At 41.1% G+C, this 19,932-nt stretch overlaps 1 protein-coding gene across 1 annotated transcript in view; it reads left to right on the top strand.

Moving 5' to 3' along the window:
* Window positions 1-17,874, top strand: part of SPATA18 (spermatogenesis associated 18) — a 35,400-nt gene extending 17,526 nt beyond the window's left edge. The window contains exons 5-13 of the mRNA XM_021701664.1: window positions 1,604-1,699; window positions 4,884-5,135; window positions 6,704-6,974; window positions 8,669-8,827; window positions 9,663-9,838; window positions 12,840-12,963; window positions 14,764-14,847; window positions 17,334-17,379; window positions 17,675-17,874. Of these exons, the coding sequence (XP_021557339.1) occupies window positions 1,604-1,699; window positions 4,884-5,135; window positions 6,704-6,974; window positions 8,669-8,827; window positions 9,663-9,838; window positions 12,840-12,963; window positions 14,764-14,847; window positions 17,334-17,379; window positions 17,675-17,682 (1,216 nt within the window). The 3' untranslated portion in view covers window positions 17,683-17,874. The remainder of the gene's footprint in view (window positions 1-1,603; window positions 1,700-4,883; window positions 5,136-6,703; window positions 6,975-8,668; window positions 8,828-9,662; window positions 9,839-12,839; window positions 12,964-14,763; window positions 14,848-17,333; window positions 17,380-17,674) is intronic.
* The last annotated feature ends 2,058 nt before the right edge of the window (window positions 17,875-19,932 follow it).

The raw sequence follows: 19,932 nt of genomic DNA, 5'->3' as shown, positions 1-19,932 counted from the left end.
ATTAGCATGTACGTTTGGTTGTATGTACATGTGTTCACACAGGTGTGCCATGTCTTAAGAGAAAAACATAACTACTTTATTCCTGTTCATACTCTCCTTCCTTTCTTGGTCTATTTGCTCCTTTTAATTTTCTACAGTTTTCTCTTGACAAAAATGTTCATTTTCTTCTCCATGTACACTTTAAAAACCCTGTAACATAGTCACCTCTGAATTAAATCACAGCAATTTCCTCTTAATTGCCAGTAGCCCTATTATGAAGTTATTGCTACTTTGGCATTTGTTAAAAGACTTTAGACATTGTGTTCATTCATTTTTCAACTAAAAAAATCTCTACTGTGTTACAGGCATTATTTTAGGTGTTGGGGATAAAAAGATAAAAAATAATTTTTGCCCTTAAGTAGCTCACAGTGTATTTGTAATGAGACTGTTAGTGTGAACCAAGTGTTGGAGGTGCTCCGGAGAAGGGGAGACACACTTGGCTTGAGAGAGTCAGGGATGACATTTGCACGAGCACTCACAGGTTGCGTGGGCACTTGTTAGGGGAGGAGGAGGAGAAGGAGATGGGAAGGAACACTGGGTAATCACACCACCTCTTGCATTGCCTGATTGGTCGGGATCTGTGGGGACTTGGTAGGAATCCTGCTAGCCCATCATTTCTCTATCTGCTTCACTGTCTAGGGGAGGACCCCAGTGTTTGACCTTCCATTCTTCCATCTAAAAGGAAGGAAGAAGACAGGTGTGAGTTTAGATAGCAACTGCAACCTCTCAGCCTCAGATGAAAGAGCCTGGATAGTACAGGAAGGTAGGGTCCAAGAAGTCAAGAAACCTTTGCCAACCTATGATCTCTTGCTGGACTAGGGCGACTTAACTGAGAACCACTGGTCTCCATCCAATGTCATCCATACACACCCATTTCTTTTTAAATTTTAGAGAGACCTAAAGAAATAATAGGATTTGTTATGATTTGCCTATAATGAAGAGAGTCCTTGAAACTCACAATGACCTAGCTATGTTGAAAACTCAGGAAAGTTATGCTCAATAAGTGGTGGAAGTTAGAGGCATGAAATACTTGGTAGTCAAGTGTGATTGTGGAAGACTTTCTTTGTAGGTGGGCAAATAATTTTTTCTTTATATGTAGGAAGTCTGGGAAAATTAGATCAAATGCAACTCTATGGTGCAAAGTAATGAGAATATTGCAGAAAAGGGTATTGGGATATTGCAGAAAATGGAGATTTTATAGGGAGAGGCAGCCTGAAGATTTGGTGTGCTGAGCAGATGAATTAGGAGGGTGAGAAGGAAGAAGTGAACAAGTTTCTTTGCCCTTTACATTCTAACGTTAATAATTATTACATAGCTCTTTAGTGGTAGCCACTCTATAATGTCTTCACGTTTGACATTGAGAAAGAATGCTAGCATGCTTTTGCATACAAGCGCACCATAATATTTGCAATAGTATCTGATTGGATGCAGATGTCTCATAATTTGATCTTGTTTTTGTTGAACTTATATCATATGCCAAAAGTTCCTGGGAGAACCTATGCCTTGATTTGGAAAGTCTGCCAATTTTGGAAAATCTGTCTTAAGTTACTGATTTCTCTTACAGTCTGGCTGAAACTGAAAAGACTCTTGAAGAAACCAAGAACAGATCGGCCATATCCCTTTTGGCTGCAGAGGAGGAAATAAATCAGCTAAGAAAGCAGTAAGCAAAAAAAAAAAAAAAAAAGACAGGATTATTGCAGTCTGCTGATTGATCTTTGAATTTAGCTTTTTGGTACTCCATTACCATATGAAAGAAGCTGTTCACAAAGAGGAAAGGCAGCAATAGTTTTATTAATGTTTTATATAATTTTTTTCTTACTACAAAAACGCTGTCTACTATGGAAAAATTTCCAAGTACAACAGAGTATAAGAGGAACCCAAAAACCCTCTCAAAATTCCAGAGCCAGTTATTGTTACCATTTTGCTATTTCTTCCAATTGATACATTAAAAAAATAGTTATTACTACAAAATCAGCATAAGGATACAATTTTGGACCCCATCTTTTCACTTAACATTGTTTTTCTCTATTACTAAGAAAAAATAGTGCAAGACTTAGTTTTAAATAGATGCATCATGTTCCATTATTTAGATATTTCCCTAATAGTGAACATTTACTTTGATACTGATTTTAAACATTGGAAATAACATTGTGATAATTATTGCAGCAAATGTTAGTTTAAATTTCAGATTATTCTCTAAATATAAATTTCTAGAAGGAGAGCATAAACACATACTTTAAGGTTATATCTTCCTTGAATTTTTAAAATCAAAGTATAGTTGACACACAGTATTCTATTAGTTTTAGATGTACAACATAGTGATTCAACAACTCTGTACCTTATGCTACGTTCACAAGTGCAGCTCCCATCTGTCACCTTACGATGCCATTACGATATCAGTGACTATATTCCCTATGCTGTGCCTTTTATTCCTGTGCCTTACTTCTTCCATATGCGGAAGCCTATGCCTGCCACTCCCCTTCACCCCCTTTGCTCATCCCCCCACATCCTCCCTTCTGACAACCACCAGTTTGTGCTCTGTATTTATGGGTTTGTTTCTGCTTTTTGTTTGTTGATTCATTTTTTTTTAATTTCACATATAAGTGAAATCTTATGGTATTTGTTTATCTCTTTCTGACTTATTTCACTTAGAATACTACACCCCAGGTCCATCCATGTTGTCACAGATGGCAAGATCTAGTTCTTTTTTATGGCTGAGTAATACTCCATTGTATGTATATGTATATATATTGTGTGTGTATACATATATAAATATATATATTATGTCACATCATATCACATATACATATATCGCATCCTTATCCATTCATCTATGAGTGGACATGGGTTGCTTCCATATCTTGGCTACTGTAAATAATGTTGCAATAAATACAGAGGTGCATATATCTTTTCAAATTAGTGTTTTTGTTTTCTTTGGGTAAATACCCAGTAGTGGAATTATTAGATTTCAATATTTAACTTTTTGAGGAAACTCCATACCGTTTTCCAGAGTGGCTGCACCAGCTTGCCTTCCCACCAACAGTGCACGAGGGTCCCCTTTTCCACATCCTCACCAACACTTGTTATAACTTCTTGTCTTTTTCATTCTAGCTATTCTGACAGGGGTAAGTGGGTATACCTTCATTGATCTTAATTTTGATTTTTCCCCCCAAAAAGCAAGTGGGGGTTGTATTAAAACACACCCACGCATGCACACACACACAAATACCTTTTTGCTGCCTTCACACATGTTCCATTGTTCTTTTTTTTTTTTTTTTGTTCCATTGTTCTGATTTCTTTGGGAACACCCTCACTGTTGTAGCTGGGAGCACTGCTCTGTTTTCTACTTCTATCTCCCCCTCACCATCATTTTCTTTTCTCTCTTTCTTTTTAATTTTATTTGCATTTATTCAATGCAGAATTTACTTCTGGGTCATACGTTTTTATTTCTTCAGTTTCTTCTGGGATATCTTTTTCTTCTGTGCAACCTCCTGTTTTGGTTTAGGGACAGTCTGCTCTTTTTCAGTAAGGACCATCTCCATGTGGCAGGGAGAGCACATGTAGGGGTTAATCCGACCATGAGCCTTGTAAATTCTTCGCCGCATCTTGGGGGCTTTGTCCACCTGGGTTGTGCTCCATGACCAGAGAATCGACATCAAAACCCTTAAGTTCAGCATGACTCTCTGCCTTTTTAAGCATATGCAGTAAAAACTCAGCACTCTTCCTGGGCCCCCGACCCTGTGTGCAGCCCCACTGTTTGGCCTGGGCACACCTACCAGGTCCACCAGTGTAGCGACCGAATAGCACACATGGCTTCTGCAAAGTGACGTCCTTCAGATACTTCGTGGCTTTTGGGATCTGCATACCCTTGATGGCCTGGGCAGTTTCACATGTGTTCTTAAAGTGAACATGAAGATTTGAACCTCCTGATGTGCATGATTTTGTAGGGTTTTCTGGGTTAAGCGAATAGTGGGCCATTTTCAGAGGTCACCTCAGGCCGCTTAGGGAAAGAGTTCTCACCATCATTTTCATCTCTTATTTCCTACTTGATAGAACTTCTCAGATTCTTTGACCCTATAATTGAGTGATTTCCTGTAGCAGCGATTCTGTTCTTTACCATTTCCAGTGCAGCTTTTAATTCTGCTATTGCATTTTTAGCTTCTCTGTGTCCTTCTTAATCTTAGCCCTTACCTTTTCATCTTATCATTGTCCTTTTCATCACAGCACGTTCTCTTTGTGTGGGTTTGTTCCTGTTTTAGATAGTCATGCCTCTCTGCATCTTTATAAGGATGCTAAGTTTATTTCTGAAGCTTTGTCTCTAGAATACATTATTTGTATAAATTCACCCTTCCACCTAGTATTGTGGATGTTATTCCATCTCTATTGTCATACTCCACCACCACCCCCCCCGCCCCCATTCCATCTGTTCAGAGAATCAGAGAGCTAATGAAGATAGGAGATTGTATCTTTGGCCAGCTTCTGGACCTAGGCTTTGGAGGTCTGATGCTTCCAGAGTTCTGTGCAGTTAAGATCAGCCTAATATAGAACAGGATGACTATAGGCCCACTCTGCTTTTGCTGGAGGATCTGCGTACATACTCCTTTCTCAGGAGCCTTTTTTCATGCAAGCTGCAGACGTGGGGTGGCACTCTAACCCTGGTAATTCTGCTCTTTTCTGAATTGTGTTTGTTCCTCGTGCGTTTCCATCAGAGTTGTCCAACGCAGTAATTGCTTTGCTGAGTAGAGTAGCCTCTGTTGTTAGGTATGCCAGTTGTTGCTATTACCTTTCTTCCATCCTTCCCTCCTTCTCTTTTCTTTCCTCCTTAATTTTTGTTTTCTGTTCAGGCTTAAATCTCTTCAAGTCCAGGAGGAATCCCGCCACCGAAACGTAGAACATAGAAGTGTGGAGCATCGGTGTACGGAGCCTAGAACCTCAGAGCCGAGGACCTCTGAGCAGAGGAGGTTGGACCAGCGGGGCATTGACAAGTGGGGCATAGAGCAGCGGACTGAAGTGATTTCTGATTATGAGAAACAGCTCCGAACGCTAAAGGACGAGATAGCTGTTTTGTCTGCTGAAAAATCTGTGCTTCAAGGAAGGTCTGACAAATTCTCACAGATCTTTTCATTTAAGTTCCTTTTGGTAGTGGTAAAAACGTGGCTTGGAAAAAAAAAAAATGAAATGACATCTTGCACCCAAACCCCCACAATATGGGAAACTTTGAATTGAAAGGGATTGTTTTCTCTAACTGCCCTCTTCCAGAGAGAGAAAATACCTCCTGGATTGTCAGTGCTTGGGCACTAATTAATTTGGGGCTGACATGGAAGCCCAAGGAATGAAACTGAGAGATATGTGAGATGAGAGGATAGTTCTTTGGCTTGAAAGCAGATTTGGGTGGGCCTGTCATACATGCATGGTACCCATGCCGGAAGAATGTTCCATAATAGGAGGGTCCTGTTCTCTGAGGCCTGCCAGTCCCTCTCTGGGGTGACCACCTGTCATTTTACTTTCTATAGCTCATTTTGTCTGATGAAGTGTGTAGGTGAGTGTTCTTGTGACATCCCTCTCTACTGATGGACAGAATGTTAAAACAGGTCATTCGGAGTTACGTGAGGACAGAGCGGGACGTTTTTCTTGGAGCATTTTCCTTGTTCTTTTTAACACCCACCACCTCCCTCAGCCCCACAGCATGCCCGGATCCAAGCTATCAAAGCCACTCCCACCCTGGTCCCCATTCCCCTAAATGCCACCTTAGCCTTTCATTCCGGGGAGTCACTCTGCCATGTTGTGCTGGTACTAGCTTGTCCTGGCTCCCTAGAACTGATTCTGTGCACGTCTGCCTCCCTCCAAGTTCAGTGTGATGTCACATTCATAGCTCGAAATGGGTCACCGCGGCAGTGTTTCTCGCACCATGGAAATTGGCAGACTACCGTTGAGGGTTTTCGCTTCGCTCCGCTCCACCTTCAGGGCGGGCTTTGTAGAAGAACCGTTTGCTTCCTAGTATCTTCTACGCTTCCCTCCTTAGGGACCCATTTCCTTTAGAATTTACTTTGTACTTGATAGCAATACCGTTCATTGATGCCGTGCTTTACAATTCACGGAGCACTTCCACCTGTATTAGCCCACTGGATCTTTCAGACCCTCCCTCCCACCCAGAACTAGGGCGAGCATGTTGTAGGTAAGCACTCAGACTCTGGAAGGGAGAAATGAGCGCGAACGGTCCCACTGCTATAGAACGAGAACGCAGATCTTCTTTCTCACGGTTGAGTGTTCATACGTTCACGTATCAGCCTCTGATACGTGAGTACCCCAAGGCTGGGGTAAGAAATACTGAGAAGCTGGTCTTTCTCCCTCTGGCTCTTGCCACCAGTGTTACTTTCCTTTTCTGAGCCTCTAGTTCCTTGGCCTTGAAATGGCCAACAATCGATGTTGAGCTCGAAGGGCTGCTTAAAGGATAAAATGTGCAAATTCCCTGTGCAGATCCAGAGCGGATGACCGCGTATTTGATGCCGGGCAGAGAGGCCGCGGGGGGCGGGGGGCGAGGGGCAGCTGCTTTCCCTGGTGCAGCAGGGCGCACGGCTCCTGGCAATCACTTGCAGGTCATGGGCCGGGAATGAGAAGGAAGCGAATCAGAGCGCTTCTCCGGCTGGTTCTTGCTTACCAACAGGTCCGCCCGGAGCCGGACTCCCAGCCCTGGCCCTCGCAGCCACAGCCGCAGCCGCAGCCGCAGCCGCTCCACCAGCCCCGCCACCGCGGTCGTAAAGATCAGGAGCCCGTCCCCGAATCGCGCCAAAATGTCCAATGTGGCGCGCAAGGCTGCCCTCCTGTCCCGGTTCAGCGACGCCTACTCCCAGGCCCGGCTGGATGCGCAGTCTCTGCTGCGGCGCTGCATCGACAAAGCCGAGACCGTGCAGCGCGTAATCTACATCGCCGCAGTGGTAGGTGACACTCGTGCGGCTGCGCCCCAGAGGCCCGTGCGCCCCGCGGGGGGGCAGCACGGGCGTCAGCCGAACGGGTCGTTCTCTGGTTCTTTTCTTCCTCCCTCCCTCCCTTCCTTCTTTTCTTCCTTCCTTCCTCCCTTCTTTCCCTCTTTCCTTCCCTTCCTTCCTTCCTCCCTCCCTTCTTTCCCTCCTTCCTTCCCTCCTTCCTTCCTTCCTTTCCTTCCTTCCTTCTTTGCTTGCTTCCTTCCTTCTTTCCTTCACAAATATTTGGGATGGCTAATTTTTCACAGTCAAGAACTATTCATATATATCAATATTTATATTGATCAGGCATTTGTTGAAGAAGTATCCATAAATAGAGGATTATCTCAAATGAATATATACTATGTTGATTTGCACCGAATCTTCCAGTTGATTTCCTTTCCTTCTCAAAAAAAAAAAAAAATCAGAAGGCTGTTAACTCTTCCGTTTATTGAGCTAAGAGTAGTTTCTAAAACTGCTAGTATGTGAGCTACTTGAGGATGGCAGATTAAAAGTGCTCATATATAATCCTTAATTCTCAAAGCAAAGGTATTTGTTCTGTGGATACTATACTGAGATACTAAGGGTCCATTTTGAGAAATGAGAACAGTTAATATTTAAAAAGAAAACGAAACACTGGTATGAGACCAGAATTATCAGAGTCTACTGAACATTATCCTGAATTATTAATTTATTTCAGGACTCAGCAAACTATGACCTGTGGGATAGATCTTGTCCTGGTCTGTTATTTCCTTATTTCTAAGGAAAATACCACCTGAGAGCTAGGAATATAAGAATGGTTTTACATTTTTAAACGATTGTAAAAAAAAAAATGTGACAAGAGACTGTATGTATTTTAGGCAAGCCTAAAACATTTACTCTCTGGCTCTTTGCAGAAAAAAGTTTACCAGCTGTGATTCATTTCATTAAGAAGTTGGTTAAGGTTCTGTAAGCTTAATGGCCATGCCTTTCATGCATAACTGAGTTTCCTCAGTGCCTGCCACATAACAGGCATTTAATAAATATTTGTTGAATTAATATATGCCAGGAAACATGCCAGATACTTGATATGTGTCTTTGTATAACATAAGCACAGATTGATAATTTCATTTCTGGACCAGTAATATGACATTGTGGTGGGATCATAGCATCAGCCAGCACTTTTTAAAAAAAGATTTATTTATTTATTCGAGAGAGAAAGAGAAAGAGCACAGGGAGAGAAGCAGACTCTGCTAAGCACAGAGCCCTACACGGGGCTCGATCCCATGACTCTGAGGCCATGATCTGAGCCAAAATCAAGAGTCTGACGCTTAACCAACTGAGCCACCCAGGCGCCCCTAACCAGCACTTTTTAAGTGTTTATGTGACCACAGATGATCTGTTTCCTTGAACCTCTGAATTGTGTTGCCTCTTGCACTCAGGATTCTCAGGACAATGATCAACTATCTTGAAATTAGTGAACGTGCATAGTCGTAGATGTGTTTATGTACTTTTCAAAATTGAGGTATGTATTTTCTCCCAGATTAAAATTAGTTTTGACCAACTGTGTTTAGTGATCAGAAGACCCATACGATGTTGAATTTTTGGTGGGTATTCTTTCTTCATTCCTTGCTTTGATTTCTTTACTCCCCTTCCTCCACCTAATAAATTTGCTGCATTTTTACGTGCAGGAGGCATTCCATGTAGCTAAAATGGCATTCAGGCATTTCAAGATCCGCGTGAGGAAATCGTTGACACCATCTCTCGCGGGGTCGAGTAACTTTGAGGATGCCGTCTTGGATTATATCATTTGTCATCTCGATCTATATGATTCCCAAAGCAGTGTTAACGTAAGTGTTGGGTCTCTTAGTAGGACTGGTATGCTACTGTTGCCCTTTACATGGAATACTAACACCTCAGAAATCCACCCAGTGCTCAGGGTTGCTTTTACGTAACGGGATAGCAGAAAGGAGCAGCATCCAGTTGACTTTGTAGAACCAGTCATTATCGGCCGTTTCTTAGACATTTTATGCGGAGAAAAAATAGTCTGACCTTTATAGTTCTATTCTTTCGATGGGTTCTTAATATTGGAGATAGCATACCATAGTGCTTAAGAGCAACAGCTTTGGGGAAGGTGGGTGTCGATTTGCATCCTGGCTGTGCCACTTACTAGCTGTCTGACCTTGCACATTTACTTCACCTGTTTGTGCTTCAGTTTTCCAGCCTTAAAATGGGAGCAACAATGCCCATGACCCCCGCAGAGTTCTTGAGAGGAAAAACAAGCAAGTAATTTGCTTAGCACAAGACTTGGCACGTAGCAAACACCCAGTAAGGGCAAGCTACTATAATTGCTATTGTTCTACACTATGAACAAGTTGGCACTTCCTATACTTGCCCAGAATAGAGAATTGAGGAAATAAATAAAACCCACTAAGGGTGTTTGCTTTAGTTTTTTTTGAGGGGGGGATTCTCTTGGCCTTTAGTATGCCATCTGTCCTCTGCATCATCTTTCCTCCTTCCCCATTAGTGAGTCTTTCTCCTCCAGCACATGTGTGACTTTCCTAGTTTACAACGTCTTTACCCATGTGCTCTTTCTCCGCCCCCCACCTGACATAACCCCCTTTGGATGTCAGAGCTTCTTGTCACAGGTTGGTAACAAGGTGATGCCATCTTTTTGTTTTTCAGGATGTGATCCGAGCCATGAATGTCAATCCCAAGATTTCATTTCCTCCTGAAGTTGACTTTTGCCTCCTCAGTGACTTCATCCAGGAGATATGTTGCATTGCCTTTGCCATGCAGGCTTTAGACCCACCCCTAGATATTGCATTTGGGGCGGATGGAGAAATTTTTAATGATTGCAAGTAAGAGACATTAGAGCAGAAGCTAAGGGATTTTTTTTTTAAATAATAAATAACCTTTTCTCTATTTCCTGGAAACAATTTAGGGAAAAGAACTCTGGGTGGGGAAATCGATAGACATGACCTGACTTCCAGGCCCTGCCATATACTTCTCTGTGCCATGGGGCCGACCCCTCTCCTGGGGTCATTTTCTTTCTCAGTCAAACGTGATTCAGAGGTGATGTAATCATTTCCATTGAATGCATTGGTCTTGGGGAGAACTAATGAGTACCTGGAGCCTGTCTGGAACACTAAACAAGGCGCTACATACATACAAATGTGTAGTACTTCTTACTGGTTTCTACTGCAGTATTTAGGCCAGGTTTCTCAAAGTACGGCATAGAGATATATCACTTGTGTCAGAAGTGCTCAAGTCTTGTTAAAAAGGCAGGTTCCTGGATCATACCCCATGATATTTTATGCAGTAGGTTTGGAGTGGGGCTCAAGAATCTGCCATTTAAGAAACACCTAGGTGTTCCTTGTGCACACTAGCACTTGAGACCCTCTAGGTCCATTAGATTTCTATCAACTTTTACATGGTAAATGTTTCCTATATAAATTAGAAGAAATTAAATTAATTTAAAACATTTACTGAAATTTTATGGGCTCTTATGATACAGCTGGAAATTACTGGGAGGAGGCCAAGCTAGTGGTTAAGAACATTCTGAGGCTTGAGGCTCTGGCATCAAGCTGCTCGGGTTCAAATCCTAGCTGTACCACCAATTAGCTCTATAATCTGGGGCATGCTACTTAATTTTTCTGTTCCTTAGCTCCCTCTCTGTCAGATGGGGGAAATAATAATACCTATTTCTTCGGGCTGGAGAAGGTTAGTCGAACTCATTCAGATAAAGTACTTAGGATACTGCTTGGCATGGGGGCGCCTGGGTGGCTCAGTCGGTTAAGTGGCTGCCTTCAGCTCAGGTCAAGAGCCTGGGGTCCTGGGAATGGGCCGCACATCAGGCTCCCTGCTCATCGGGGAGCCTCCCTCTCCCTCTCCCTCTACTCCTCCCCTCTGCTTGTGCACTTTCTCTCTCTCTCTCTCTCAAATAAATAAATAAAATCTTTTTTTTTTTTTTTAAAGAACACTGCTTGGCATGCATTGAGCACTCAATAAATGTTAGCTCTTGGTCTTTGTTCAGTCTATAGAGTTATGGGGTGGTGGTGGCCCAATATCCCTACAAGCTATTGATGACAGAGACTACATACATTTCTTTTGCTTATCCAAATCACAATGATGGTGTTTCCAACTGCCTTCTAGCTTGCCATATTTTCCTGACATTGCCCTGTTTCTAGTTTCTTTCAGATCATTGCTCCTAACACGTGTCCACTCATGGAAGAGCTGCTATTAGAACATTACACTGCAATTGAGCTTTTTGATTTCCTCACAGAACATATTCTCTTCATCCCCCTTCCTTTATTCCTTTCTCCTGTGGAGAATGCATAGAACCACTCAGAAATGTTCACCCAATTTACTTTATGGAATCTGCACACTTCACAGACCTCTGGGGTCCTCCTGCTTCCATGCCTTTAATCAGACGGAAATTGTTGCCTCTTGGTGCACTCTGTAGCCTGTACCTCTGAAAGGCTGTTGAGCTGAAACTAGAGCTCCTAATAATGACTATTTGGTTCTACTTTGAGGACTTCATAGAACAAGGTTTTTTTTTTTTTTTTTAAAGATTTTATTTATTTATTTGACAGAGAGAGATAGCGAGAGCAGGAACACAAGCATGGGGAGTGGGAGAGGGAGAAGCAGGCTTCCCAAGGAGCAGGGAGCCCCATAAGGGACTCGATCCCAGGACCCTGGGATCATGACCTGAGCCGAAGGCAGATGCTTAACGACTGAGCCACCCAGGCGCCCCATAGAACAAGTCTAATCCTTAGAAAAAAAAAAAAAAAACCACAAAAAACCAAAACCAAAAAAACCTGACAGGCTTTCACATATTTGAAGCAATTATTCAAATCTTCCTACTTCTGGCCTCATGGCTTTGGGTTTTTCCATATAAAGGGGATTTGAGACTTCCTGATAGATCAGTTTCTTTGGCCTGTGTTCCATGCTTTTCTGAGTATTCCTTTTTAAGTCTCCACACTAGATGTAGTCCTCTGCTTTGAATGGAGCAGCTTAGAGAGACTAATACCCTTTCCATTCTTATTCTCTATTAATCCCGCTAATCTGTACCAGTGTTTTCTGTTTTTGTTTTTTGTTTTTCGGTTATATAACACTGTTGTTGATCATTCTGAGTTCAACTGAAACCTGTTATTCTTACTTGTACTGTGATTAAGGCTTTTATTGCCTCTATCTGTGCAACTATATGCTTTTTGGACTCAATTATAGAACCTCATACGTATCTGCACTACATTGTGTCTTATTAGATTCAGCTTATTGTTCCTGTTTTTTGAGCTGTTTTTTGATACTGTTCTTTATTTCTCTTTTCCTACCCATCCCTAGCCTTTGAGTGGTTTATCTATAGTTCATGCAGGTCATTGATGAACATGTTACTTATCGAACGATTGAGAGAGAGCTGAATTCAAGGTCTTATTGACTCATTAATTATTTCACTTTGGGTATGATCATTGAACCAGTTTCTAATCCATCTACTTAAGTCAATCATCCACCTCTATTTTTCTTATTTTGCCCACAAAGATAGCATGAGAAATCTTTCAGGGTGCCTACAGGATTTCAGATGGTCTCCGTCTCTAGTGTTTCCCTGACCTGCAACTTATAATTCTGAGAAGGGAAGGAACGAGTTTAGTCTGACAGAACTTGTTCTGTGTGAGTCCATGTTGGGTCCTTGTTATCACTGATTCCCATTCTAAGAGCCCACAACCATCTCTTCAGTAACAGAATCAGGATCCATATTCATCTAGACTGAGCATAATAGAAAATGAGAATTTACACTGATGTCCTCCAGTTATACTACATCATTGCTTAACTTCTCTTTTTTGTTCTTTTGTGTGTTTAAAATAGGTACCATCGCAGCTATGACTCTGATTTCACTGCTCCCTTGGTCCTCTATCACGTGTGGCCTGCTCTCATGGAGAATGACTGTGTCATTATGAAGGGAGAAGCTGTCACCAAGAGAGGGGCTTTTGTACGGTGGCCTTGCATAGTGACAATTCATCCCAAGTGTTTGATTCACAAGTTCGAGAACATTTCTAAACCCAGAGATTCTATAGAGGAAGTCTAAAGAGTTGCTTGATAAGGCTTCATACAAAGGAGGGGAAACGGACTGGCTGGAAAAGAAGAGATTCTTTTCTTTGATTCCTCCATGATTCTTCATAATTTCCTGGCAGTAACTTCTTTGTCTGTTGCTTTATTTATAAGATGGAACTAGTCATATTTGGTTCCTCCATCTTAGAAATATGCTATCATAAGGGTAAAGCTCTTTGAGCTCATCTTATTGGAGGCCCTCTATAATTCTAAGCATTGGGAAGGGATCAATTAACTTTCAGGAAAACAGTTGGCCAAATTTTTACTGACCATTACCCATGTTGGAAACGATGAATGTACTCTGTTTTTCTCTCCTTGGTGTGATGCGTAGGGAGGGGGAAGGGATGAAAAAAAAGAAGGCAGAGGAGGTGGGGAGAGAGTAGCCCAACAGTTTTGGAGGGTTGCTTCCTATATGCATTGGTTGTAAAATGTTTTGGACATGGTAAATAATTGGGCAGCCTTCAAAATGGAGTCGTAATTATGAAAGTGTATCAATGTGTGTGGTGGTGGGGGTTGGGTGGCCACGGGGGCTTGGATATTCTGTATAGTTCACACAATGGAGTTTTTATCCTGCCCCTCCTAGAAAGAATTAAGTGAATTCTAAATGGAAGCTATTCAGTCCAGCGCAAAGCCACCATCTGGGTGGGCTCAGTTCCTGTTCTCTTTGAACAAGAGAATAGGGAAGTGCTTTAATGGCAGTTTTTCATAATATAAGGAAGAACAGGAGTAGAGTATTTTAAAAGAACTTAAGGGTTTTTGCAGCTGAAACATTCCACTAGAGTGAATAGTATCTCAATAAAATATTTTGTGCTATGGAAGTTGAACCTACAGAAATTGGGTTGGGTTGATCTGACAGCCACACATGGTCTATGATGAATGAGCTCATAAAACATGCTTCTTGCTCCTGCAACTATCACTTTCTGCTAAGAAACTCTAATTGTAGACCCTCTGTAGTGCAATTCGGAAGGGAGGGAGAGGAAATGGCCACTATTTGTATATTCTACATCAAATAGGCATTTAAACTTCCTTCTTCCTCTTCTCAAGCATATCGCCAACATTTACCCCAGCTTAAACTCCTAAAACAAAATGTGAAAATCCTAAAAGGAAGTACTTGGAATAAAGGAAAAAGTTGAATGAAGGGAAATTTGTGAGAAGGATTTTGCTAGTAAAATCTCATTATAGTGAATATCGTTTTCTTAGTCATTAATTTAGTTAATAGATGGGCAACAATGGTGACCCCCTCCCTCCCTCCCTCCCTCCCTCATTCATTAATTCATTTCATTCAACAATGTTTTTATGACCCAAGCACTGTGTTTAGGTGCTGGGGATTCAGCAATGAACAAAAGAGACCCAAATCCCTGCCCACACGGGGCTTACATTCTCTGACACTTGCAAGCTGGAATGTAATGTCTAACAATTTACTCATCAAAACAAAATTCTAGCACCGAGACTTTGAATATTCCAAAGTTCACTGTCATGGGATTTCATCTGAGAAATACCCTAAAGTTATTGTCCAATATTGGGCAGCTGTAAGATGTGAAAAGTGTGTCTCCTGCTGATTGATCCCTAGTAATAGGCCAAGTGTAATCATATCAGCAAAACCTCTCATTCTTTAGGATATGCATATTGTTTTAAGCCATGGTGAACTTTCACAAACTGCTATTTTTCTCTCTTTTTTTAGTGGAATTCAGTTCGATCTGTAAGTCGATGTCGAAGCAGGAGTTTAAGTCCCATCTGCCCCCGTAGCCGTATTGGTTTAAGCACGGTATATATCTAATACTTTTTACACAAAGCATCTTCTGGTTGACACTCTTATCTCCAATAATCACCTATACAAGAGGTGCTTATAAGTCTGTACGTAGAAAGAGAACGTGTTGCAATAACCCCAAACTGATTTTTATGCTCCCTTGGGCTAAGGAACTTATCATTCTAGAAAGAAGGAAGTAGAGGTCATGTTTTTCTTAATTACTTCGAAGAATAATAGACTTTACATATTTCATAGTTTTATTTTTGTTTTAGAATGAAAATGAGCAGTAGATATAGTCTTCTGAACAGAGGGTGGGAGTGACCTAAACACAGGTCCTTGGTTCCTCTTCAACGTATTGCATGAGTTTTGGAGAAATTGCTCAAATGGTCTGGATTTCAATACTGTATAAAGGGCATTGCAGGTATTAATTTTCCTCCACGCTTCAAAGTAGGAAGAATAACACTGGCTTCCTTGTGTATTAGTTCTTGGGAGGATTACTAATACCTCTGTCAAAAAAAAAATAACAGCAAAAACATTTCTGAAAACCAAAAACATTATTAAGAGTCACCACTGTTGATTTATTCAACAAATAATATTTAGTCCATGCCTTTTGAATACCAAGACCTCTGGACACCAGATAGGCTAACAATTTCTGTTCCTTCGAATAAAAATTCTTGAAATATTTGCTCAATCTTGTTTTAGGGAGAGTGGTGGAGGAGAACAACAGCTAGGGCTCCACTTCTCTGAAATTATCTCCAGTAATGCAACTCTAGCTATAAACTTCTAAAACTCCCTCTGTAAAACAAAATCAAAAACAACCACCCCCCCCCATTAATAATGTCTAGTTTTCTGAGTTTAATGAGCATCTATTACTTCAGCATGCTCTTTACCAAATATTCCTTCCTTTGTTGGTGGATGCTCGATTTGCAGAGGGGGGACACAAACATGATGAAAACACGGTCTCTTCCCTGAATGGGCTTCAATAAAGGAAGATCAATATGATTTAAACAAAGTAACTGAGTGTGGTATATGCCATCATCCATACAAGAGGCATGAAGGACTAGAGCCATGAGAGGAGGTAGGGACTTTTTCTGGACTTGGTAGTGAGGAAGGGGTTCATGGGCAAGTTGGTACTTGATTTGGCTTTTTAGATTGGATGGAATTTCAATGAGCTGGGAAATTAAGGAGGAATATCCAGAAAGAGGAAATAGCCCCAAATGGAAAAGACATGAATCTGACACAGATCTTTTGCCCTTAGAGATTTTAATATAACTTACTTATCCGTATTCATGAATAAGTACTTACAGTGGGTAAAAGCAAAAGGATAGTGCATTTAGTGGACTGAAAAATAAAAAAGAAATCTTGAGAATTTTATCCTGGAAAAGTCACAATCTCCTTATTCTAAGAGGACATGGCTTATCGAAGATCAATATTAGACGCCTATAGCACTCACAGACATGGCAAATTTTTCCTCTGGACTCTCACTGGAAGGCTTATTGTCTGGCAATGTCCCTCTAACAAAGCCCTTATGCATGTTTCACACCCCGTCTTTCTCTTTCCTGCTTTGTGCCCAAGGAGAACCAAATAATTCAAACTTTAGAGGGAATAAAATACATTCTTTTTTTTTTTTTTTTTTTGAGTAGGCTCCACGCCCAATGTGGAGCTTGAACTCATGAACCTAAGATCAAGGGTCACATGCTCTACTGACTGAGCCAGCCAGGCGCCCCTAAAATATATTATTAATAGTGAAAGCGCTGCCCACTCTCTGCCCCTTTCCACCGTCCTCTCCTTATAGTGATTGGGTACACCTGCAAAATAAAATACAAATATTTTTAGTTAGCCTGGTTTTTTGGCTTATTTGAGGTCTTGATGCATCCAGAACAGCTTTCATCTTTGTTAGTGTCTATTTATCTAAAGTTTTTGAAAGCTCAGAGCAAGATGTTGCTTGTAGTCAGTTATTTCTGAACCATAACAGGTTTGTAGGGATAGGCGGTGGCTTTTGCTTAGTGAAAGCAAAGGTGAGATTTGGAAAATGATTCTTTTCTGGCTCCCCAGGGACCCTCCTTCATAGGACAGGGTTTTGGACACATGACATGATTCATATAAAAATCTGATAGAGAGTATTTGATCATTTTAGCTTTAATTGGTTAATTGTACTACTACTACTAATTATTTTCTGGAAAGCATTGAATTCAGTATGGCCACTGAGCATCCAATCTCAAAGTCTTCAGCAACTATTAAAACCAACAAACAAGCAAACAAACAAACGTAGGCCACTGAGCCCAGATTTTAATGAATGACATGATTTAAACCAAATTGATTGCCCATTTACTTCAGGACGTATAAGAGGAATCGCATTGCTCAACCTCAGGGATGACATCATAGTTGTAAAGTGCCTCAGAACAACTAACCATTTAGCTGGTTTTAGGAATAAAATGTCAAAGGGAGTCATTCTTTGAGGTCCATCTACTGTGTCATTCACATTACTCCTTTGTATTTTCCAGATATCTCGAAGCCGGAGCCCTTCTCCAATAAGATGTGGATTGCCGAGTAAGTGGGATGGTTTAGACAGCTTTTTAATGCTCTTTTTAACACTCAGCCCTGTGCAGCAAAATGAATGTTTCGCCTCCCAGGGAACATCTCTGACCTCCACCTCACACCTTCATTTCTGGGCCCTCCTGTTGATGGTGCCCAAGTGGGTCCCATGGGTGACATGGGAGGAGCCTCTGATTGAGAGGTTTTATCGATGTAAACGCAGATTGACCACCCCAGTTTCATTTAGGTCCTTCCAAAAGAAAGTCTAAGAAATTGACCATAATCATGAACTGTTTGTTTTTCTCCCCAGGGTTTTAAAGCCAGCAGACATGTCCCTTTGCTACAGTACATCTGCCCCAGCTAACTTCCCCAGTGCCTGTCTCCTGTGCCTGCCTCAGAACTCACTTAAGATAATGTGAAAACGCAATTCTGTGTATCACTCCACACGGAGAGTTAAATGTTTTGGCTTAGCGTGTTTGTAACCTCAGATATATTGCATTTTATTTTATTCTATTATATTTTATAGATACAAATTCCATTACTTTGATAAAAACAATTGCATAGGTGTTTAGGATCATATTCATTGGAAGCAAAGTCCTTCAGGGTTTTCATCCTCAAATACTAGGCTCTTTTATGGCAACTGTAGAAACTTAAGTGGAAGATCTTTACCATGTGGAGTTCAAAAGATAGAGTCAGTTTAGCTTACAGATGGATCATAAATATTATAATTGCTGGTATTAGCTTAGAGCTTGAAAACAATATTGAGTGTTATAATTTTCTTGTTTGGAAGACAGCCCTAATCCCAGGCTGGGGAACTTGTCCTGGTAGCAGTGACTTCAGGCTACACGTAGATGGTGTTGATTTCAGAGAATAGAGTTCACTGGCTTGCTTCTCTTTTCCTGCTTTGAGAATGCCCTGTTTGGTTTAGTTGGGTACCAATGCCAAAGCTACTTACCTGACAGAATGTTCTTGCTTCATAAATGCACAGAAGTGATTTGGCTAGAAGCCAGCTTTGAGAGAAATGGTAATTACCTTGTGTTTATCTCGTGGGAATGTTTCATACAGTTTTAATGTACATGTTACATATAGAAGCGACCTGGACATGTGCTTTATCTATTCCACCCAGTTGTTTGCAAATTCAGACCTCCTAAGAACTGCATCTGACTAAAAATACCTAAATGCGGGGCTTAAAACTAGGGGTACCATTTATTGATTTTAAATTGAGCGAATATACCTTGATTTCTTGACTGTGAAGGACTATTGAAAAAGTTCAAGTTCTAATGGAATGTAGCTTTCCCAAGATAAGTAATGTTTTGTCTGTTCCCCCCCTCCCCCTCACCACTTTAATATGGTCTTAAACACAAGCCTCACAAATGACTGCTTTCTCTGTGTGCCTTTTGGAGAGAAACTCTGAATTGGCCACAGCTTTGTCTGCATAAACTCAGTGCCCAAACTAGCACCTAGTGCCTTGTAGGTGAAAAAACAAAACAAAACAAACAAACAAACCCAAAGCAAAAACTTCTCTAAACCATCTTATCCCAGTAGTGCAATTGCTGGGTCATAGGGTAGCTTTATTTTAAATTTTTTGAGACACCTCCACAGTATTTTCCAAAGTGGTTGTACCAACTTGCAATTGCACTACAGGGTATTTACCCCAAAGACACAGATGTAGTGAAAAGAAGGGCCATATGCACCCCAATGCTCATAGCAGCAATGTCCACAATAGCCAAACTGTGGAAAGAGCCTAGATACCCTTCAACAGATGAATGGATAAAGAAGATATGGTCCATATATACAACAGAATATTACTCAGCCATTAGAATGGATGAATACCCAACTTTGACATCAACATGGATGGAACTGGAGGAGATTAAGCTAAGTGAAGCTAAGTTAAGCAGAGAAAGTCAATTATCATATGGTTTCACTTATTTGTGGAACATAAGGAATAGCATGGAGGACATTAGGAGAAGGAAGGGAAAAATGAAGGGAGGGGAAATTGGAGGGGGAGACGAACCATGAGAGACTATGGACTCTGAGAAACAAATTGAGGGTTTTAGAGAGGAGGGGGTTGGGGGGATGGGTTAGCCCAGTGATGGGTATTAAGGAGGGCATATACTGCATGGAGGACTGGGTGTTATACGCAAACAATGAATCGTGGATCACTACATCAAAAACTAATGATGGTGACTAACATAACATAATAAAATAAAATTAAAAAAAAAAACATCTTATCCCTTGTGCTGGTAGCTAGACACGAGGAGAGACCTCCTCCATCCCTGTCCCTTGGGTCTAATGGTCACCAACTTCATTCTGAAGTGTGAGGTTGATTTTTCTCCCCCTGTGTATTTTTACATAGTCATCACATTGAGGCAATGCAGCTGCTGGAAGGAGGACTCGGTGTTTAGGTAGTTCCAGTTCTGACTTGGTCATCAGTTTGCTTTGTGGACTTGAGCAAAAGTTACTCCACCTCTCTGAGTCTCAGTTTTATTTTTTATTTTATTTTTTATTATTTTTTTTAAAGATTTATTTATTTATTTATTTATTTATTTATTTATTTATTTATTTATT

The sequence above is a fragment of the Neomonachus schauinslandi genome, chromosome 2 (assembly GCF_002201575.2).
Source record: "Neomonachus schauinslandi chromosome 2, ASM220157v2, whole genome shotgun sequence".
Taxonomy (NCBI): domain Eukaryota; kingdom Metazoa; phylum Chordata; class Mammalia; order Carnivora; family Phocidae; genus Neomonachus; species Neomonachus schauinslandi.
The sequence above is the reverse complement of the archived record's forward strand: the minus strand, read 5'-3'. Positions and strand labels throughout refer to the sequence as shown.